This window comes from Monomorium pharaonis, chromosome 4 (assembly GCF_013373865.1).
Source record: "Monomorium pharaonis isolate MP-MQ-018 chromosome 4, ASM1337386v2, whole genome shotgun sequence".
In the NCBI taxonomy this organism is placed as follows: Eukaryota; Metazoa; Arthropoda; class Insecta; order Hymenoptera; family Formicidae; genus Monomorium; species Monomorium pharaonis.
This window is the reverse complement of record NC_050470.1, coordinates 24,566,226-24,590,952: the sequence shown is the minus strand read 5'-3', so window position 1 is coordinate 24,590,952 and position 24,727 is coordinate 24,566,226. Positions and strand designations below refer to the sequence as shown.

The following is a 24,727-nucleotide window of genomic DNA, read 5'->3' as shown; positions in this document are numbered from 1 at the left end:
CAGAATAACGTCTACGTTCCCCCGGGTCAGGTATGACATCATCGGTGACGATGATTCAGGAATTCGAAGCCGAAATAATAATCGCTTAATAATAACAATCAAGGAAACAAATTGACGAACCAATGAGGAATGCGACATGACTAAGTAAAAAGAAAAGTCGCTCAATTCAATCAACCGAACGATCAATAACCGCGAAAGACATTTAGCGCAGACACTGGCGCGTTTTACTTTCGTGTTTTTATTTACCGCGAGTGCCCGAGGGACTTTCCCGACTGCGACAACAACGCGATGATCTCATGTGCGCGTAAGTGCGCGCGAGGAATAACATCTTCTACAATATAATATTTAAAAAAAAAATATATATATATATATATGCATATACATCGAAAGAGCTCATGAAGCAGCACAACGGAAAGCAATCACTCCAACTTACTCCAAGAATCGAGATTCTCGAGCGGCACCAGCCGCAGCACGAGGCAAGGCGCGTCTTTCCTGATCCTCATGTTTAAAATTAAATCCTGACTGCGGACTCTCTCCCGACCGTGTGCAGACCTCTCACCGCACCATTTGACACAGACAACACAATTCAAACGGATCCTCGGGGGATCGTAACGTCAGAGCGCTGACCACGCGCGACCGACACCACGATTGGCGGGAGACTGCGAGTAAAACGGCACGAGAGAGTTTACATGAGGCCCCGGCCGTGGATGAGTCATCGCGCCGGGCGCCGATTGGCCGGCCGCCGCCGTAGCCGTCGTGACGTTGGTACATCGTGGCCCGAGCGTTGCCGAGCGTACGCGACGTGACGGCGATTCTTTACGCGTGCCGTGCTCGGCCGCGGCGATGTGGCCAGTTGATTCTTTCATGCGCCGATATACCGGGTGGCTCGCGCCGAACGTTTGAATTCTTTCCTCTGGTACTCTTTATTTTGCAGAGAGATAAAAACAGGTTTCTCCTTTTTTAAAAATAATTTTTTTAATTAAATTTTTTTTAATTTTAAAATAATTCTTTAATGTGGAAAAAATCAGTGATAATAAGGCACTGGGTCCTCTTAACCCCTTTTCGGGAAGATAAAGTTGAAAAAGAAACCTGTTTTTTTTTTTATATATATGACTGTGATGATGACAGCAAACTTTATTAATGAATTATTTATGTCTTAAATGAAAGAAATCTTATAACGTTTAACGTAGAGAACAACAATAAAAGCGACATTAACTTAAAAAAAGAAAATCATTTTTTCCCCCAAAATTTCACACAATTTTTCCGTGGCTTTTTTATATGTCTTCAATTTTACGAAAGCAGTATTTCTCATATGAGAAGGACAAATGTTAATGACAATTTTTGTAAACTTTTTGTCGGAGCAGAATCGTAAAGTACGTAAAATCACAATTTTTTCCAATTTCAAAATTTCTTTCTATAGACTTTTTACACTTTCTATTTCTTTCATTCGTAAAAAAATGTCTTCCGCTATAAATGATTTAAATGTTTAAAGTTACGACGCATTCTCGTCAACAGATCTCAATGCCGCAGATTGAATCAGATAATAGGATCCGTTTGGATTAAGCCTGCGGATTCAGACTCCAGGAACGAATGATCTAAGGGTCTAAACATCGAAAGATCTACGCATGGAAATTCCTTCGATGTTAATGACTAACCGCTTCGAGCGAAACGTTTATTATGCTTCCGACGAAACGTCATTCTGTTCTTTCTTTCTTTTTTTTTTAATCGCGATTTCAAGGTCTCTCGCGAGACGCTAGATCGCGATCGGCGTGATTAAGGATCCATAGGATCGCGTCATTGCGTATATACGAGTGACGTCGCGCGGCTCCAGAGCGGAATTCGTAAACCTTTTCGGCATATATACGTTTCATGCAAGTGACACATGGTGTTATATTTAGATTCATGATTCCAGATTCTGGGATCTCTTGGAAAAAGTATGCGAATCCCGGCATTCTTCCCTAGTTACACATTAGAGTCTTGTTCTCCTTCTCAATGTCAGACGAATAAACTTGTATAAATAAAAAAAGTGAAAACTGTACCCTTTGACAGGCAAATTGTAGCAGAATTGTAAGAACGATAGTGACATTAGAAATTGACAAAAATTTGCACTAATTCACCATAGAATAACAATAATAAAATTTGTTAGGATAACATTTTTAATAAAATTGAAAAAAAAATGGAAAAAAAATCCTTGAAATCTAAATAATGATCTATATTCGATTTTATTCTTTAAAAATTTTGAAACTTTGTTATGCTGACTGTAGTACTTCATGCTACAATATTTCTAGATTATAATTTAAAATTAATTATTTATATTTATAAGCATACATATGTATGGTAGATCAATTTGTGTTATTCTATTATGCATAATTATATTTTAAAATCATTAATGTTATGCAAGATTTCATAAATGTTTCCTATCGAGCCGTTTTCTGAAGAGATACTTGCATTTGTAAATTGACTTTTACGGTCTTGGATCCTTAAATCATTGTACCTTTCGACACTCGGGATTTTAGGATACTTGAACTAGGATTTTTCTTCAGACTTTCAAGTCCTTCAAAATGCTCGGATTCTTATGCCTAGAGTAGCTTAACGAGAACCGGAAAACACGTGTAATAGCCATGTGATTCTATTACCAAGAAGATTAATCCGTTTCTATATTCTCCTTTTCCTCGTCGGTGAATTATTCGCTAAGAATAAATTTTGAATATGCAATGTAGCTCTTACGGGCATAATGCCTTGGATTCGCACAAACTATTAAAATTAAATTCAATTTTCGTCCCATTGATAAAGATTTGTTGATCTAGCTAGCCTTGATCTATAATTTTTATTGTTCAATGAGATACAAGTGTTTCTAAATAAATCTATATCTATTTACATTTTAATAAATAAATAGCTACCGATATTAATTTAAAAAATAAATAGTTATATCTGTATATATCAACTTTTATTAAGTAAATAATTACATATGATAGCTATCCGTATCAATTAACAAGTAGCTAAATTAAAAATAAGTAGATAGCAAAGAAAAGCTAATTTGTTAAATCTATATTGAGGTACAGACATTTAAAATTTAAAATAAGGACGATCAGTCTTTTTATAGTCTTGTTAAGAATAAACAGTGGATACGTGACGCTAATTACCGCACCTTAGTCGGTCCTTTCGAGTCACCGATCGCGGATTTCGCGAAAATTTATTTTAGACGCGAGAAAGTGCAATGACAAAATTAACAGACCCGACACTCGCCAACTTGCGCATTTGTTTTCACGACTATGCACTAAAATACGGCGAGCGTGAAGCGAGTGCCAATTCATTATACCACCAGGAATGACGTGCAATTCGTCCAAAGATAAGATCTGCGTAGTATCTACGCAGATACACAAGAAAGAAAAAGAGAGCGGGGAGAAGATTGCGATATAAACATGATTCATTGTATTTAATAAAAATTTTGTTTACAGTATACAACGCGCTACACCGCTTATACAACGCGACGAAACGTATGATTCTAAGAGAACCGTGCAGATTACGGATCAGAGGACTTCGGTTCTTCGGTTTCTCAGCTACCGTCTTGTCGAATGCTACGCATTTTTCCATTGCAAATTATTATGCAATCGTGTCAGCCGGAGGTTTAATTAATGACTAAGCCGATCGAATATTTTTATGGCAAACTCGGAAAAGAATGTGTGTGTGCGTGCGTGTGTGTGTGTGTGTGTGTGTGTGCTTGAGAATTATTTAACAGCGATTTGAATCTTTCTTCCTCCTTCCGCGCGCATTCTTATCAGCGGTGTTTAACATATTACGACGTAGTTGCGGCTAAGAGCGAGCCAATATCGATGCAATAGATATGCAATACGAGACACATCAAATCGGAAGCGTATGCACGCGACGACGTGGTGATATACTGTGCCCGTACGCATATCATAGGCGTATAACAGAACAGTAAAGTAACAGCTCGCGAATGTCACACGTCACACCGCGCAAGGACGCGCCAAGACGCGTGCACAGCCCGCTTAACGCGATCGTAAACGCGTTTTTTTATTTTTTCGCAGCAGCGCGGAGAAACGCGCAAGAGGAGGCACGTGTATGCACAGACGTGTGTGTGTGTGCTTGTCTGTGTGGCTCCTTCGCGATTACCATTGCTCCGAGGATTAGACTCGAAGTCGATTAGTCGTCTCCCGCGGGAGAAAAAAAAACCGACGTTTTTTCGAGACGTCACCACCCCTCTTGCCTCCCCCGAACCTTTCCGATCGTTTTCAGCCGCGCGTCATTCGATGACCAATGGAAGGAAGGACGCGTGTCGAACATATGCTCGTAAATGTCGTTGATATCGACGCCCAAGCGATGCGGTTGAGCGTGTGACTCATTGTCGGAGCACTGCGACCCTGAGTTACGGATTGCCGTATCGTCCGCGTTCGATCAACGCAGTCACTAACTATCTTTCGAACGCCATTGATCCTCGCACCCTTCGCTTCCCGATGGCGCCGGCGGATTCTGCATAAAGCGCACTGTTGTTAAAGGTTCTCCTACGTATGAGTTACGAGTTACGGCGAAAGGGAAAAGCGTAAAGTTCCCCCCGTAGAAATTTCAACGTCTAAGCGGGATGACGAATCCCGCGTACAAACTCAATCTTTTTTGTAATGACCTGGGTTATCTATGACGGTAAAAAAGAAAATATTTAAAATGGGAAGATAAGTCTCGGGGATGGAGAGGGGGTTAGGTCCTGCCTGACGATCTTCAAAGTCTTATTTCTGCCATTCGAAGAACTCAAAGTAATTAGAGTATATTAGATTGTATTATGTATAACGATTAGTAAGTTGTAGATAAATTATTAAATATAGTGGTACAGAAGTATTTTATATAAAGCTAGTAAATAGGTACTGCAATTTGTCTAGTCAATGTAATATGAATTTTTCAATTCATAAATGTCTTATCGTAAGCACAGGATGTCCGAGGTTTTTCTTTGTGCTTCCCTTGAACATCTTGGTTTTGCTTCCTTCCAGAACAACTACATAGAGGAAACGCGGGTAATCTAGAGCATCCTGAGTGTCCTATTCAAGAAAAAGTCTACGAGAAAATTGCTTACAATTAGCCAAGAGAAGTTAATAAAATTTTAGTTTATTAGAAAAAATTCGATGCGCAAAGAGAGAATGTTTTATAATACTTTTTAGAATAAAAATCCATGGTTTTGAATAAACATAAATCGAGTTAAATCCTAAAGTTATTATCAATATTTCTCGGAACATCTCGATAAGGTGTTTGAATATTTTTTGAACGTAATTAGTTACGTTTTAATCTCATTAGATTTTAAATTTCCTCGGAGAATCGAAAAGTTCTAACATCTTTGTTACATCCAGATCCTTCAAAATTTTAGACTACCCTTATCCGTGCATTTGTAGATTCCTTCTCCAGAATCCTTATGTATGAATCTTGGCCTTCAAGAACAAGCTTTATATTCCAAAGTAGAACGTTATTAGTCTTTGTTTTTAATCATCAGTAAATTCCAGATTTATGCGATGTATTTTTCTGCGAATTTCCACAGAGCATGACGCAACTGATATTGTCATTGGCGCATCGGACTAAGACCTACTGATGATCACTATGACTAATCATACGTGTTTGCAATTAGTCGTCTGAATTCGGGAAGTACTACACTTTCAAGAACTTTAACCACCGTAAAAGGACTGACGTCACCTAATCGCCAATTGTAGGCATTACGGCAAATAAAATCAGAATAAATTCTCCTTCATGCGCAAATGGCACTGAAAAAAGTCTTGTTGCATTAATTTTCAATTAATAGTAATTTCGCGACCACAGTACGTCTGTTCAAGAACGGACAAGTCAGAAGACAATCTTCTGGAATTATCGGATTATAGTAAAATCAATCAATTCTCTTATAAAACTTCAAGTGCTATTAATTAGAAATTCCACTTATAATTAGTTTCGCGCATTTAACTGTATATGTTTTGTCAATGCAATCAATATTTTCTCAGCGTACCCAATTGACGCTTCGCTGCGAACGGACAAAGAGAGTGCCCGGATAAAATTACAAGCGGATCGTGTCGATAGTAATTTGGGCCCGGCACGGGGAGACTCAATCAATGATTTTCCACGACTTCACGGGCAATTTGACTAATGGCGGCATCGCTACAGGCCGTGAAATCGTGGGTTGAAAAGATAGGGCGCGTCCGAGGGTGAATCCGACTTGGCAGAGACGACGTCCGTGGATCCACTCGTGGATTCGGCCGCGGGCCTTATTTTGGGCTGACGGACGACGACGACGACGTGGCGCGGGGAACGAAGCTACACGCTGTCTCCGCTCCCGCCACGAATAACCCGCGGAATCATGCCGACTGACTGACTCATCTGCGTGAAACGTAGTAGGAAACCATAGCACGGCACGGCGGAGCGAGTTAGCTCGCTCGTTCGCTCGCTCGCTCGCTCGCTCGCTCTCGTCCAGTCTCAAGGAAATTCCGACGAGTTCGAAGGACGTACGGTCGCTCGTTTTGTCTTGTCCGCGTGCCCGCGCTGATTCATCTCTCGCGCTAATAACCCCACGCGACCCTCATTTCTTTCTTTCTTTCTCTCTCTGTTCTCTCCTGTAACTCTCCGTCTCCCTCTTCCTTCTCTCCTTCTCTCCCTCCATCACATCCGATATTTTCAGAGGGAATTCGAGTCAATGACCGGATGTCTGAATGTGTTGCTCGCGATGGCCGATTAACACTTCGGGCCTGGCGATGATGGTACCGCATTACAATGTCGTGGTGTAAGGTATGTATTTGCAGGTTGTTTAGCCTCACCGAAATACGACGACGAAGTGGACGAAGCTGCTTAAAAGCTGAACCTCGCGACTCTTGCAAAACGCGTTTTATTGGGCTTATAAATTTACGGATCGTTTACGACGTCCGATTGCCCGTCTCGTTGTATTAAGTCAAGAATACTTTCCGTTTCTTGTACATTTACAGATTGCCGAGGTGCAAGCGCGTAAGAAAAAAAAAATGTAAGCAGTGGTGGAGCCAAAGCAATCAGCAAACAGATTACTCACAATCGGGCATTCTCGAGAAGGTAAGTCAGATCGAGGAAAATGATTGGGCAATTCGTTCACTGTTTACAGCTTAAAACGTTTTTCTTTATCATTCTTTGTGATTCATCAATTCATCAATCGATTACGTGTACTTGAATAACTTTTCTTCTGTTTATATTTTGCTTGTATCTACGTGTTACGGATCTTTAAATAATTTTAAGCACCTATTTTCTGAATCTTAGATCTTAGAAAAAAAAATTATTAAATACATTTTTTATCCGCAAGTGCTCGTGAGATTTTGTTTACTTAAATGCTTTCATTTTAATTTATAAGTAATTATAAATTGAGATGTGTTGTAAAACGATAATTTTCAAAAGTCAAAAATTAAAAAATCCATATTTTAAAGAAACATTTGTTATGTAACATATTTACTTAATTAATAAGCTTAAGGCTTGTATGTCTTTGGACCAGGTGTGATCTTCATGCGGCTGTTTAAACAACAGACTTTGAATTTAAACGAGCTTCGTCGTTCGTTAAATATTCAGGTTTTTGGTTTATAATTTCTGTATCCTTGATTCTTTTGATATCTTTACAAAGTTGCGTTCGGTGTAGCAACTTGTGAGAATTTTATTTTTCAATACGTAACCAGCCAGCAGAAAGCACAACACCTAGTGAAATCTAAGCCAGCGTACTGCGTTATAACACGCGTATCATTAACTGCCAATGCGCCGTTTACATTTTCCAGGGAAGAATATGCGGATATGCTGTAGCGGATTGGTTTTGTAATCATATAACTCTGTTCTAGCCGCCATTCACTTGTTGTGTACAAACATAAGATAATTCAACATGGGAACGAGGGAAAACGTTGCACGCGTGTATAAAACTTTTTTATGTAAATTATTTATAAATGATTTGAAAAGTGGAAGGATATTAATGATATCTCTTATAACTTTAATTGTTTTAAGTGCGGATCTCAATTTAATTTGCGATCTAGATCATCTGGTATATTTTAACAATGATTATCGCGGTAAAAATAAAAAAAAAGATTTTCACTTTACTCGGTACCGATAAAATTTTGTTGCTGAAATTTATTAATCTATGACACGCGATGTCGTGACAGCTGTACAAGCTTAAAATAACAAAAAAGCCAACGATGCCAATCCTCGCACGTTCAAATTCGATTCCTTCGATAACGAAACATCGTGCAGAGAAACGTTATCATCATTCTTACTTATCTTCACGCAAAGAATTATTTTCCGGCGCGCTTTTCAGAAATTCTTTTTAGTTTGTGTCATGAAGATACCCTTGTATATTTACGTCGACACCATAGAGATAAGTTGACGGGCGGTTATGGGACGCGGGCTAGAGTCATCGGACACCCCGTATTTTTAGATCCTTCATCACGATCCTAGTAGTACTTGAATCACGCCGGTACAGCACAAAGGGACCTGAAGGGTGAGAGGGGTGAGGCGAGGGGGGGGGGGGGGGCCCTGGAACGATTGTGAGCTGGACGCGCGTTAGTCATTGATACATTTTAAAGCGAGCTGTGTATCGGATGACTCATACGTAATAATCGTCATCGACAGCTGATCCAGATGCGTTGTACGTTGTTCTGAGGCGCACGCTCCCCCTCGATTAGACCACCTTCTCGTCGCACCCTTAAACGGAAAGGGGATGAAAAAGCGGTACAATGGAAAAAATACAGCAACCCCTGGCTTCAGAGAGCGATGACTAATTCATTAAGCTTCGAATTCGGCTTCATTTATTGACTCTAAACACTCCAAAACGTTTGCTCGCGCATTAAAAATAATTATTTAAATATTTTTATAGCGAAATTATTATACGATATGATAATTCATATAAACATATTCTATTATCTATATAATATCTCAATTTATTTATGTATTATATAAAAACTATATATAAAATTATAAATTTTATTACCATATACATTTTATCATTTTTAATTATTATTAAAAATTGTTTATGTATTATAATTTTTTTATTATCTTGTATTCAGATTCTCTTTCTTGTAACTTTATACGTACAGTCGTACTTTAGAACTCTTCGTCTTAAAATACACAAGTTGTACTATGCAATTTTTTAAGTTAAAGTTTTAAGAAACAGAAAGATGTAACGTGAAATAATTAAAAAGAAAACTTGACTAACGTTACAAGAAATTTAATACTTGTTCCAATTTTGTTACATATACACATATAATTAGATAATAACGTATCTTTTATTCAACCGGAATAGTTTCTAACGATCGAATTCCCACAATAAGCCATTAGAAAGTGCTCGCGTTCGACTAATGCAAAATACAATGTTTCACGACACGCGCGAATCTTAGACGCAACGCCGTTCCGCTTCGTTCCATTTACACTGGAACCCCGCGTTAGCGTACTCCGCGTTAGCGGAAACTATCCCCTCCATATGCACTTGGCCCACATGAGTAGCGTGTGTGGGGATAGCAATGAGCAATGCAGTCGCGTATTTCACGGAGTGGGAGTGAAACCAAGCAATAGGAGATAACCCCGCGTTAGCGGACCAAAGCCCCGAACAGTCCGCTAACGCGGGGTTCCAGTGTAAGTCTTTATTCGCGCGATTTTTCAGCCTCTTTTTCGAGCGAAAGTCGGAGCCGTGGAAAACGTGAATCGGAGGCGTGGACGATCGAAGTGGACGCACCTGGGAAAGGGTTAAGGTCGCGGATGCGATACGGAAAATTCTACGTGGCCCGCGCGACTGACTCACATCTAAATGTCCCGAAAGAGAGCGAGAGACGCGACGGCGACGACAACGCAGGGGATACGTTATGCAATCGTGATTTTGACATATGGCCGTTCGTGCGCTTAGCCAGCGTAAACATGCCGTAGGGTCGATATACACGGTGACTCATGCTTTCAACGTCGTACTCGCCGTCGCCGCCGTCGTCGTCGTCGTCTGAGAAAAATGCGCTCGGGACCGACCGGGAGACCAGACGTGCGCATTAGCCTCGCCAAAACGAGCCACACGACGTTGCTCTGGTCTCGTTGCTTATAGGCGGCCGCGAATCGTTACTAATTATGTAATAACCAGACCCGAGACGTCAAGAGTGACGTCTGTGCGCATTGTCGCTGAATAACAAAAGGAAGAAATGCCTTGGAGACCGATGAAAAAATAAAATTGTATACTGTACTTTATACGTATTGCTAATATTATTCTTTTTTTTTCCCCTCTTTCTCCTGTCTCGCGACCTTTATTGCCATTATGTCGTTAAACAAATCGACTCGATATTCTCTTAATAATATTTTTTTCTTACATGAATTATATTTATAATGAGTAATTAGATAGAAATAAAAAATATATGTATAAAAACTTGAATATACAATCACTAATATCGGACTCTTATGCATTGATCCTTCGTTTTGACCGACGTGACATATACGGCGTTTATTTCCTTCGACTTCGGAAATTTTATCGCCGAGAAGCGTTTAACGATACTGTTATCGCGAGGCCTGGCGTTACGTCGCAGGCTGAAAAATCACGTGGTCATATTTAGAGCGACGAGTTGCGCGCGCGCGCGAAAACGTGGGCTTAAATATTTAATTCGGCACGATTAGCGTGCAAACTCTGGACAAATCTCCCCTTAATGCTCCGCCATAATTCATCTCCCGTCCCGCGCGAGTTCGCGAAAACACGGGCGAAAGCGCAGGCAGATCGCGGCGCGCAAAATCTGTCCGACTATTCGCGGCGTCATCTCCGACGTGAGTCACTCCTATGAATAGATCCCCACCTTTCGCCTCCGTACGCGCCGACGATGCGAGCACACGATGTCGTCGCCGCCGCCACCGCCGCCGCCGCCGCCGTCGTCGTCGTCGCAGCCACGCGATCCGCTCGAACGGATCTCTGTCTCCGTCCGCGTTCCGTCTTTCCCTCGAGCCCTCCGAATTCTCTCCCCCCAAGCCCTCATTATCTCGCGACAAATTCCATTCACGTGGAAAATGAAAGGGAATATGATTCACCTTCCCGAGCCTCCTAATATTCAAATTCGTGGTAGCGTAGCATTCAGATATAATACGATTTTATCGTAGACGAAGGTTGTACCTGTCGTTCTGTCACTCGACTCTCTGAATGTTATTACATGACGACGCGATTTTAAATGTCGATTGGAGAGAGATTTTCCTTTGCGGAGAGAACGACGTTTCCTTCGTTCTTCAACGAAGTTAAATCTAATCGTTTAGATCTAAATTTGCATCTAAATAACCACTCGAGGAGTTTTAAGTTTCGCGAAGAGTCGTCTACATCATTCTTAAATTCCCGCGAACAGATTTTACGTCAGAGGGACACGCCGCGCGCGGTGTCTAAAATAAAATTATGCCGGTACTAACTCGCGCTGACGAGAAAGAAGCAAAGTGAAAACATCAAGGGAATAAAAAGAGAAACGTGAAACAATATTAAATCGTACACCGTTATTTTTCTTCAATAAATGTCAGGCAGTAGAAAGAAAGTACTATTCGCGCGGAAAGAAATGAGATAGCGGGGAGATAGCGAGGAAGCGAATTTAACTCTTTCAAAATTGAATTTTGTTTTTCTAAACGGACTATTTTTGGAGTCAATCCGTCTTCTCTCATTTCAGCTTAAACAGCGCTTCGCAATAAAGCAGGATTTACGAAGAGGAAGATCGACGATAAAAATGCGAGATTGACGACAGCTACAAAACGCGTTTTTAAGAAGATAAATAAGGTACCCAATATGGCTATGTACCCAATTTGGCTCACCCCCTCCATTTTCAAATAGTTACACAATGAATTTCACAGATAATATATCACTCAGGAAGTCGATAATATGATGTATTTATACTAGTTAACTGCTCAATATCTCCTTTCTACGATTTGTAATCACATCACTTTATTCAAATTGTGTTCTTCTGAATACAAAAATTTCAGAGGTAAGTTCTTGCTTTGTGCAACTATCATGTAACAATTATAAATACCCACAATTCATATTATTATAGCTCTTTATTTATGCTTTTTAATACTGTATTTATTTCAAGTTTTTATTAAAGCATTTTGTTTATAAATAAAAAAAGAAAGCTCTTTGTATTGTGAAACTATAGCTAGGAACACTACTAAAAAACACAATATATCTTATTAATATATAAGAAAGTTAAAATTCTGTTTCTGTGTAATTTTTTTCATAAGTATTAAAAAATGTTTATTTGAACATGTTGATTCTGTTATTTCGCATTTTTTCAAAAATATTTACGGAAAAAAAAAATAGATAGCTGGGCTACATTGAGTATATATGTAATCAACCAAGTGCTATCTTTTTTTAAATCTTTACTATACTTACATACTGTACATAAATAATTGGAAATATTTCATCTATTTTTTTTAATTTCAGCAATGTAAATCTCACTTTTATTTTTCAATTTCGTATTCATCAAAAGATTACAAAAATCTCTAAAGCTTAGAAAGGAGGAGGGGCATATTGGGTAAAGGTATCTTATATAATTTGATAATAACATATCGTAAAAAGAGGGGAAAGAGTGAAGCGAGATTACGGAGAATTAATATATGTAATAGGCGCAAAAATGATGGCAGCGAATGATCGGCGTAAGTTTCGACGGGCGATTGGCGGGCCGGCAGAAATATCACGCTCGCATCATCGTTATTTCCGAAAACCAGAGACTCGACTCCCACGTAGAAGATCGGATAGACGACAAACAGTGTCTCGCCCTCGTGTCTTCGCTTTTGTAAACAAATACCGCGCTACAGGAAAAGTTATGGGACACAGGCGAAAAGCTCGAGTCCCAGTAGTAATCCACTTACAGACAACATGATGATTTGTCATTAATTTATAGACCTCACCGATCATTGTATCGATAAGACTCGAGACTTAGATTTATTTTCGAGTTATCTGCAATAATCCCTTCAACGTGTTAATTTACTAATTCTACTTATCGTATTGATCTTATATATCAATAGATTGAATTGCAAAAGTCCATTTTTTTTGTACAAATAATAATACGCAATATCGCATAGCAATTGAAAAATTTGTCTAAGATGGATTGTTGATACACCACTATCAGTTGTGGCCGTTATCAGTTGTACTATATTTAATAGCATCAACCTAACAATAGGTTAAATCGTAGCCAATGTAGTGAATGTTTCGTATCCAAATTCTTTTTCGAATAATGCAACGCGATTAACGTAAAACTTTATAAACGTATTCAGCTTCCTTACAAGAATTATGTATTTTTCAACGGAAGGATTCAGTGTCAAAATCGCAAGATTATTTTTTAAAAACTAGTTCAGCATACCAATAAATGACGAGCAAAAAAAAAAAGAAAAATTAAGGAATACTCACCGATCAGCAGAGCCGGTTCCAGATCATCGTCGACGAGAGCGGCAAGTACCAGGAACAATGGATGCTGGGCGGGTAAATGTTCCAGATCGTCGGTGCAATCGTCGTACACTATGACTTCCTTGAACTGTCTCTTCCTGAGGAGCTCTTTGCCCTCGCGAACGGTTGCGAGATCGGCGAGAGTGGCCTTCCCCAGCTGGAGTCTGCGCCGGTTGAAACGATCCGAGCAGTTGACGTTGATGGCACCGCGTACGTGATTGACGTTGTACAATATAAACGGTCTGCAATCCAGAATCACTGGCGGAACGGCGGAGGGCCGGTCGAGATGCACGAGACGCTGGGCGAGGTCGCCGGCGGTGATGACGCGGGTTTTGCTTAGCACTAGCTGGCGATGAAGGCCGTTCTCGGCGCAGGGGCTGGTGGGCAGGCTGGCAGTCTCCAGTTTGCAACGCTTCGTGGTCACCGACAGGTGCTGATGAAGGTGATGAAGATGATGGTGGTGGTGGTGATGGTGATAGTGAAGATGATGGAAGCCACGACGGTGAACGTCGTTGTCGTCTTCGTCGTCGCCGTTTACCTCCTCGTTGATCACGATCGTGGGTGGTTCGGTGGGATTGCCGTTGTTGTTAATATTGTTAACGGCGATCGGCGAGGGGGTCGGCGGTGCTGGGAAGGCGCAGGGATTCGGTCCTGGCTCGCTCAGGCTGCGGTTCAGCACGAGCTTCAGATTGGCCCGAGGCCGGCCAGCCGATACTGGCTCGCAGCATAGCAAGGTAGACATCGAGGAGGACGATGGAATTCGGTCTTGAGGCCGAGAATCGTGCTGATTGTGCCCGTGGTGGTGGTGGTGGTAGTGGTGATGGTTATTGTTGGAGTTCACGTCGATGGGACTTACGTCGTGGCACGGTCCTGCGGTCGGCGCTGAAACGTCAACGATCGGAATATGTCAGCAGTTTTTTTCACTTCTTTCTCCTTACGTCAGTAACTGATACGCTAGACGCTCCATATTCGCGTATTTCGCACATTTCTTTCGTCACTGATTTCCACATTCGGCAGACCGAACACTCGCATATTCGCAAAGAGAATAGAAATATTAGTATAAAGAGAACAATGATCTTTAGCATTAAACTTAATTATAAAAACTGTAATTTTTTATTTCAAAGCAAGAGAAATGAATAAATAAATAAATGCCTATTTCGTCATATTATTTTCACATAATCAACAACTTGCCACATTCCTATTTTCTCTTTCCCCGCGTACTCAAAATTTACGATTCACAATAATTTCGTATAAAATTTCCAACGCGCTTCTGACCTTCAAATTATTCAAATTCTATGGATTAGAGTCCATAAACTTCTCCTTTTTTTTTACAACTTTCTCTCTAATCTTATCTCAGCTGTGAATACTTAAAAACTACGAAGCATGGTAATTGAATCAGAATTGATAAATAAGTATAAAGTCCATGTATCTTCGAATTGGAACATTCTTAATTTCTGCGCAGGGGAGAACGCGTTTGAATAGTTCTAATTTTTCAGTGCCCGCATCTCGAGTACAGCTTGCCGTGTATGCCCATGGCTTCTCGGATCCTTGCATTATTATTCCGTTCTTTAAGTCGGTTACAATTCTAATTTGGCAGTTGGATGTCGACCAATGTCCCGAGCGTTACGAAAGATCTGCTGTAAGCGACGATCTACCAACTTAGAAATTACGTGATACACCCGGGATCCGCTAGCGCGCGATTTGTTTGTTTTTATAAATAACGCCGCGTACTTTACCCGCGTGTCGCTTCGCCGCTTAAATTCCTAGATCCTTGGACTTTGTAGTTTACAGATTTTTGCTTTGACAACTTTTTTTAAACTCCTGAAATCATCTCGATATATCAAAAGTATTTCAAACAGCTAGAGCGCGTGAATCCAGCATACGCGAGTATACAATGCATCGTTAAAGTTTAATGGACTTTTGATTTTGGAGATTTTCTCAAATCAGCCAAGTATCAAAGATATAAACTTATTGTTAGATACGCATCTGTATTGCAATATCTTTATCTTCACGTTCGTAAAAACTTTACATTTCTCAGTAAAACTGGATCTTTTCGTCAAGTTTTAAAATGTCAATGAATTAGATCGGATCAAATGATACTCGGTTAGAATCAACGGCCGATTAAACGGGAAACCATCGGTTACTCTCTTTCCCCCCCCCCCCTCTCTCTCTCTCTCTTTCTCTCTCTCGTCCGACCACTCTCCCACTTCTCTTCCGCCATCGAAGTTTCTCTCCGGCCCCGCGAAGTCTTCGAGTTCGTTCTTTCGTATGAGTAAACGCTGTGGAATTCGACGCTTCGAGCGGCAAGTGGAACCCCGTGACTAGCGATGGGCCCGATACCCTCGCAGTGCCTGTCGATATCTCCCGCGAACGCGGTCGTACAAAGAGGTATTATCAAACAGTCCGAGAAAGTTGCTGGAGATACGTTACTCGCGAAAAATTACTAGCGAACATACATCAATTTGCATAAAATTAACAAATGGAAACTTGCCACCAAAAAAGCTTTGAATACCGCAACGTTACTTTCCACAGACGCAATGTGTGCAAATAATTAAATTAATGAATAATGAAAATGAAAATATAAGAAATATTTCACTTCATATGTTTCTAGTAAGAAACTTTAATTGATATTGAATCAAAAAGTGTTATTTAAAAATAAATTAAAAACTCGATATATATGTACTTCTGTTCTTTATAACATTTATATTACAATATTTATATTGCCTCTGAAAAGTAAGTGCGTCATTTATTAAATAATGAAAAAAAAATCTTAAATTTACCATTGAATTTTCTGTGATAAAAATTAAAAAATTAAACTTCAGAAAACAAGCTTGAAATATCAAATTTTTTAACATTAACTTTATACGTAAAAGTATAACTTTTAATCGTAGCATTAATATTTGTGCTAAACAAATCGCGAAGTATAACGAACGTGATTACGTTAAGGGAAAATCCGCTTTGTATTTTTTTAAAGAGTCCGTCATTGAAAATTAACGTGATACTCATGGGACTCGTGCGTTGCGAAAGTAAATAAAATAATTTATTGTCATGCTGACTAAAATAAAGGGATATTTTGTTTGGGACTATCGCTACTCGCAGTCCGACCGGGGCATTCGGCGGACAGGTGTAGCACCAGACACCTGCCATCGTGCGGAATAAGTCGCCCTGCATTCTCCAATTCACTCGAAAAGAATGATAATTCCTTCGGATTAATGCGGAATCTCTTATATTTACTTTAGTACTTCGGCTTCAGGCATAATCTAGTAATATTTACCGAATATTTTGGATTGCAGCTGTGATAACATAGAAAGGATTTTTTTTTAAATTAAAAGAGTTTAAGAATACATGGATCTAAAGATTTAAAAATAAGATCAAAGGATGCAGTTCAATATTTGAGGGTACTCTGAGATCCATCTCGATGGCCAGCTGGATATATAGTAAGAGCTCGAACACTTAAAAGACCCGATGATTTTAAAATATGCCTCCTAGTCTTAATTTATGTTTTACACTGATTTAAAAGACAGCGGCTCACAATTAGATTTTTCATTTACATCGCAATTATATTCTACATTCGGTAGCAATTAGCCAACGTAATTAATTGAAACGTTCGGTAGATCACGCTTTGCAAACAATTAAAAATACAATGTTCTAGTTACATATTTTTATGCGTAGCGTGAAATGTAGTTTTACATTGCGCAGAATTTTAAATAATAACATTTTTTAATCAGACACTCGAGCATGTTAAAAATAACAAAATTTAAATAGATAATTGCAGTTAAATCCTAAAAAAAAAGTATCAAAATGCTTTAAACAATTTCCAAGGGACTTGTCCAAAATACTTATTCGAAAACTATACTTATTTGTATATGATTCATATTACAGGACGTCAGGAATTTAAGTCTTACAAAAAAGTGACTCAACTGCGGAAACAGGTGATTATTTCTTTAACTATACATCTTGTGTTAGGTTAAAACAATAAACTTTGACATACACAACATGAAAATTAAAGGATGACGAAATGTTATTTAACTTAGGAGGAATTGATTTAAGTTTGATTCTCCTTTAATATTTAATAGCGTAAGGACCGAAAGAAAACCCTGCAAAAGTTCTTTCCCACTTTTGCAGTTTCGTATCGGAAGAGCGTATGTTACACGAGCAGTGTTTATAGAGGCTCGTGGAAAGTATCCGAAGATACAGCTCAATTAAACGCCTACGTAGAATTACAATAATCTAAAGATCGAGGCATCCCAAGTGTTTTAATTCTCCACTTACGCGTCCACCGCAGCTCGTCGTGATATACGAGGCGCGCTTCAATTGCATGCAGAACATCTCGGTACGCAAGTATAAATCCGGGAATTTCGAAATCCCAAGTGGTACATGCATCCCAATCGGAAACATATAGCGTCAGCTAGGCGCTATAGGTGAAAAATGGAAAGGAGCTCGGTAGAGCACCAAGAGTCCCCGATTACACACCTTGCATCTACATATCCAGGAGCCGAGGAATCCGGTACGATGGAGCTATTAGAGATCCGGCTGATCCGCGAGCGTCCCAGTTCTCTCGGTCGGCACACGTTCGGGGAAATTCGGAGAATCTTACATCCGAGAGAGCTGCCCCCAGGTTACGTGCACGCTCTCTCGACGCGATACCGTCCGCGAGTGAGCGATCTTATCGAGGATCAAGGAACAAGGAGAGGGATGGTTGGGAGGGGAGGGAGGGGGATAAGGAAGGGAGGATAAGAAAGGGAGAAGGAACGTGGTGAGACGGACGCGGAACGTCGTCGGGACCGACGTCTCAAGAGAGCGCGATCGCGCGGACCCGGGGGGCCGTGACGCGATGCTCACGTCGTCGGGCCGACATACTCCCTGCGGGGAATGCGCGAGGTGTACGACACACGGGGGAGATCTACACAGCCGCCGGAGCGCGATCGATGCGGGATCCCCTGCCAACGGCCGGCGAGCGAAGACTGAGGAAGGCCTGGCTCGCCGGCGCGCGGTACGCGACGACGACGGCGAGGAGTCCGCCGGCGACGAGGAGAGCGGAGAACATTCGAGGAGAGTGGAGAACGCTGCCGGCGCGGCGGAGAACGGGGGTCACCGCCGGAGCTCTGCGCAGGAGCGTAATTTAACCCCTCGTATACCAAACCTAACGCACATATCGTGAACACGCGATTTTTAAACCTTTAGAGAGCTAGTTTTTCTTTCCCGGGGAAAAATTTATTTTTTTTTTGTTTAGAAAGTAGCATGAAATGCGACAATCCGAAGATTCCTTTTCCGTTGTCTGCGCGTCTGTTTCGAAATTTCCGCGAGCCAAAGAAAAGAGGGAGAGCAAGCTCTCGAAAACTTTAATTTTGCTGGGGAAAAAAAAAATTATTGAAACGTATACGATTCACGTAAAAAGTACGCCTGATATTTGCAGGAAATAATTTACTTCAAGAAATTTTTCAGAGTTTGATTATTTTAAAATATGATGCTCAGCATTTCATATACTTTTGCTGTCTCCTTCTGTTCTCTTTTGGAAGCATAAGCAAAAAAACGGCACACAGTGTGCCTTTGTATCTTCCTTCAGGGAAACAATTTTCTGAAAACTTTTGATGAAAAATGTGCCTGTTAGTCCTGACAGAGTTTTACCATTACGTCAGTTTTGCCATTATAAAGTTGATACCCTCGTATCCACGAATAGAATTTAACTCTTATAAAGTTTTCAGATAAATCTTCCATCAATTCCATCAAGAAAATCCATCAAGCAGACTCATGAAATTTTGATCGAGCATCTTAAAAATGTCCAAGTTATTTAAAAAGCATGCTACATTAATGTATTATTTTTATCCCAGATACTTGTAAAACAATATTTAATTTCAAGTGGACCTCTATCTCAATATAAATCGCCTTTTTACTTCGTTTTACTTCAATTTCAATTTTTTATTTTTAAACAATTCGTTGAATTTTAAATTTCAATTTAATTTTTAATTTGATTTGTGCTAAAATCTTTGCTAAAGATAATTGAAAAAAAGTCATCTGTTGTAATCTTGCAATTTTTGTGTTACATTTTTACTTCACACATTTGTATTTAAATGCAACTTCGGCATATTTCATCTTTAATTTCCACGTAAGACACATATTTTATTAATTAGAGTTTTGTACATCCATGACATTTTTACAGCCTTATATCCGTAAACATGGAAGCCTTGCAAATTTTCGAGTTTCAAATTCCTCAGAAAGCCACCGTACGCAAGCGAAAGTCCCCCCCCGCCGGATTCTGGAACTGTTCGAATCGTCAATTTCCAGATTCCTCGGACTGCTAGTATGCACTCGTATGCAATATTGGCTATTGGCAATAACGGAAAAAGAAAAAAAAAAAGGAAGTTCTGCGCCATCGTGCGTGCAACGCGCAACACGCGCGCGATGACTCATCCGTCGACGGCAGGCACACGCGCTTTACGTGTGTGCAGACGCACGTATTGTGTACACTTGTACGTTTCATACGACCGGTGTCTCGAGATATACATTACGCCACAGCGACACTGCCGTATCGAGAAAAGAGTTCCTTGGCGCACGTTCGATCGATGTCAGTCTCGGTATTTTGAATATTAATAGTATCACTAAGATCGCGCGTGAGAACTATAGCAATGAGGCGTAAAAAGGGCCTTCCACATGATCGATACTATTAATCGCCGGCATCTTGAATATTAATATCGAATGGATTCACCGGGTTCTTTATCATGTCATCATTTCCCCGTTTTTTTTTTCGTGTTTTCCCCACCAAGTTTTAAATATTTAACTCGTAATTCTGGGGGGAAAAAAACTGTATTTCCTTTCACTTTTTTCCTCCGAATAATGGCGTGCAATTATAAGCAACGTTGACATTTTGAGGTGGACTATGCGAGGAAGGATTAAAAAGTTGCCCCAATTAAGTCATGACTAAAGGTGATTTCTTTCTTCTCGGGTAATTTCGTATCAAAATTTATATTGTGCATTGTGTTGGCACTTGGTGACAAATCGGTGCACAGGTTTGCGCAAACGAATGATACGCTCTACAACGTTGTTGTCAAGCGAAACAGGATTTTACACCTTAGAATCAATTAGATCAAAACGTCACAATTCAGAAATCTAAGCTATCTTTATATATCTAAAAGATATCTCTGCGAAGAGTTTCCGAAATCAACGAAAATTCAACGGTTCCTGATATCTGATGTAGTATAATTTTCTTTCGTCTATTACACTCACTATATGTATCACATATTTTAAATTAGATATTTTAAAAATGTTGAGACAAATATTTACATCTAGCTTTATTTAGCAAAGCTAATATATAACTTCACGAGCCAAAAATTATCACGGAAATGGCCAGCGCTGAAATTACGCGTGTTCTTCGGTGAAAAAAGTAAATATAGAAAATACGTCAAAGTAAAATAGAATAAAAAAAGCTGTTTAAATACGGAGAACACAGTCTAAATGTGTTATAGGACTGAAGTATGAATAATTGCGAGTAGTGTAAAGAAGTAGCTATTTGCTGTGTACGGTTTCCTCGGTTCGCTCAATAGATGCGGATCAATTATTATTCATCAATTACGTACTTCGCATATCAACATCGTGCAGCACTTTTTAACGTTAATCAACCGCTTTATTTCAGTACGCGCGATAATTTCGTCACACAAGACGTCTTTTTACATGTTGTGTGTGCGCAAATTGATAAAAGCTCAAGAGCACAATTAACAAAAGCGCGTTGTTTTCTCAGGTAAGTTCGCGCAGTGAATTTTATTTTTCCAACTGCTATTTAATTTCTTCTCCGGATCTCGGGAATATATTGTGCTCGTGCATTCGACCGTTTCTATTTTTAATGAGAGGCTGGAGCGGATGTCTTTTTAATGTAATCAATGCACTCTTCTCTCATTAATCTGCCCAAGAGAGATAAGATTGCTAGCGTTATGATGGCATTGACGCGCTCGCACTCGTATGATAACTGTTTCTGAAAATTTTATCGACTATTCCATGATGCCTACGCAATGCTCTTGGCCAGAAAAAGATTATTCCCAAATAAACGAGTGATAATAAACGAGTAAAATGAAGTCGCTTTTATTATAGTTTCTGACGCAATTTTCGTATCTGATGATTTGTGTTTTCCCATCTTCTTGCAACAATCCAAGACGTCATGTCACAATTAAAGAATTCACACATTTATAATCGCGAAAAATTGATATTCCTCAAAACATGAAAATACGATGTTTCATATCATTTTGGGTTGAGCAACTTAAAGAATTTAATGACGGAAAATTGCATAAAATACAAAACAGTTCTAAAGACTTAAACGTAAAAAAAATTTCACTTTTCGAAAACGCTTTTCGAATAAGATTAAAGAAAAAAATAACCTTAGAAATAATTTCAAAAATCCAGCGAATAGAGCTCGAGAGGCTCAACAATTCAAGAATCTATTGGAGACGCGAGAGAACCCAAGAAATCCAAGAATCCAGAGATCCAAGGGTCCAACAACCCTCCCCACAAGGTTTCGCGCACGCGAGCACGTTCATGCTGTGGTCATCTACTCCGTGCACCAAAGATAGAGTCTGACATCATACAAACGGGCATCAGTCGGGTCGAACGAGCGATAAACATATGTACTCGCACGCGGTGTCCTCGTACGCGGAAGGTTCCAGTTTATCACTTGTACTGCCTTGATCGATCGATGCACCCACCGATGCCGTAGGCGCGTGATTCTCTTTCTCTTTATTGCTCTCTTCATATATAAACAATTATATCTTACTTGCGTGTATATCTCTTGATAATTTTTTTTTTTTTTTTTTGCGAACTCTTATACGAGAACAGTGGCATTGACGATACGTACGTAAACAGTTTGGTAACTGCGAACCTTCTCTTGCGGTTTGAAAATAACAATCGCGTAGATCCAAAGATCTACAGACAAGAAAGACTTTCAGAGATATAAAGACACTGATATGAAAAACCGGATACTCCGTCTGTGAAATTCGAAGACTCACGATTCCAAAAAGGCAGAGTATATTCGGCGATGATGAATAACGCTAATTAGGAAATCGTCCCGCTGGTCATATCAGCCGGTTATCTCAAGCCATGACGTCAGAAGCGAAAAAAATAAGCGATACAAACGCTCCGGAACGGTTGATTTTTCTTCAATGGAACTATTGTAGCCCTGATAAAGCAGACTTGTAAAACGCGTTACAACCTTATCTAATTAAATCAACACGTTCTTCATAATATAGAATAAAAAAAAATACAAGATACATGTTTTAGACTCTTTATATCTTTTTTGATAATAGTATAATTTCATTCTTTTTCAATTTCCTCTAAATTTCTTACAAATCCGTTCTTTAACGTATGTTGCAAGCCTATTCTGTTGAGATGCGATGCTCTCGTTAACTCGAGCGAAAGTTGCTTCGAGACGTGTTGAGTGTTTATATAAACGATGACTGTGCCGACGAATGTAAAAGTTAAACGCCCTGATTTCTCGACTTTTTTCGAGTCGTGGGTGCGTATCGCATGGGAGGATTTATTGTTTACCGAGAATTATGGCAATTTACACGAGTTCGGATACGGCAGTTTTATAGTAACACGTAACACCCGCTGCCGCTGCTGATAAGGCGCTTTTTGTACATACTATATCTATAGACGTCACGAAATCAGCCTGATAAAATACAACTCGTTCAAGTACGATGTATAAGATAATACGCGCTATATAATGTGTCACGCAATTATCGGTAGTATGATAGCGTCAAAGTGATATTCTCAAGATTCGAGCGACTTATATCGATCCTTCGTTAAATTATTTAATTTAATTTTGAACGAGCCAAATTATAATTAGATGTCGCATGTTTTTAATTAATGCAAATTAATATATTAATAATCGTTAAAACTGATAGTTAAACGCTCCTATTTAAAAAAATATTAGCGATTGTTTGTGTGCATATGGACGTACACATATTATGTATATTTGCACAATATAAGATATAAGTTTCATGCGGTAACGATTTTTCAAGTGGAAGAAGTACAACAAAACTGCAAAAGTGATAATTTTTTTTAAATTGATAAATTAAACTTATTCAGTTAGAAACATTATAAAATTGAAAAGTTTATAAAAGAATTAAATAAAACTTATTAAATGTTATATTGAATGGAATTTTGATATTTTCTTATGATATGTGTTCTGTAAAAATGTTATCAAATTTTTTTTTCTAAAAATGCAAGTCATCTTTTTCAAGGAAAATCATGATCAAATAAAACTGATTTATCACGCTGCAATGAAACTATTGCTTTGAATGAAATAATTTTGTATTTTTTGATCAAAATATAAAATTTAATATTTTATATCTAATATTGAATATTATAATATTTCAAGTTTTCAATATTTTTAAGAAATTTGTATCAAATATTAAAATATTTCGAGCTCTTAACATTTTTGAAAATTCAAAGATATAAAAAAATGTATAGGATCTAAAAATACTTTACGCTAGCAAGATTTCACGAATTCAAAGACTGACGATTCAAAACAATCAAATATTTTAAGACTCAAAGACACAAGAAGGCTACTAGCGTCTATCTAAAGATTTAAAAATTATATTAAAAAATAAACTTGAAATTATGAAATTTTTGAAATTGAAACATGGATTCTCGAAACAGACTTCCGTTCATCTCACATTTTAATTCTTCAATCAATCTCATATGAAACCGAAACATACGTTGAATGAGGGTCGAGATCAAATCTGGGATTTAATTTAAAAAGTTCAAGACTCAATCAAAACTTAATTTACTAAATTAGTGCAAATTTGATAGAAAAGCACGACTCACCATCAATGGGTCGAAATCGGAATCTTTTGAGCCTCGGCAACGTCGTAGAAGAGCAAACTCTCGTTAAAACTGGCATCTCGCTGACTTCTTCAGGTGATGATGATCGGTCGGAAGTTCTGTTCGAGGACGAATTGAGCTCCGAAACAGCTGCACGCTTCGGCGATCTCTCTGTAATGCCAGTGGCCTCTGTAAAATAAAAAAGCTAGGTATACACATATATCCTTTGTTTGAGTTGACTGACTGCGTGCAATCTCCTGACGTGGACAACAGTGCGTCATCACCGAGTATCATCGTGTGTGTGTCATTACTCCAGTATGCGAATTGCAAAACTTTATGCGACTGCTTAGCAGTGACAGCACTTTTTTTAATAACTAATGTCGACATCGTTGCACAATATCTATATTTTCACATGAGCAAATAAATATGCTGAAGTTGAAATATTTACGATACACTTTCTACTAATACAGATTTTTTTCTTGAATAAAGCGTTGAAGTATCTAAATTTTAAGA

At 39.1% G+C, this 24,727-nt stretch overlaps 1 protein-coding gene and 1 long non-coding RNA gene across 4 annotated transcripts in view; one reads left to right on the top strand and one right to left on the bottom strand.

The window, feature by feature from the left end:
- The window catches only part of LOC105837938 (dual specificity protein phosphatase 10), a 41,790-nt gene that overhangs the window by 12,315 nt on the left and 4,748 nt on the right, over nt 1-24,727 (bottom strand). For 2 of the 3 annotated variants that reach the window (XM_036285131.1, XM_036285130.1), the window contains exons 3-4: nt 24,218-24,403; nt 13,370-14,287 (exon numbers count right to left, since the gene is read on the bottom strand). In XM_036285131.1, the coding sequence (XP_036141024.1) occupies nt 13,370-14,287; nt 24,218-24,403 (1,104 nt within the window). The other variant, XM_036285132.1, reaches the window with a different exon arrangement.
- LOC118644998 lies at nt 507-7,279 on the top strand. Its single transcript, XR_004962758.1, has 2 exons — nt 507-6,768; nt 6,963-7,279. It is a non-coding gene; the product is annotated as an uncharacterized LOC118644998 (long non-coding RNA).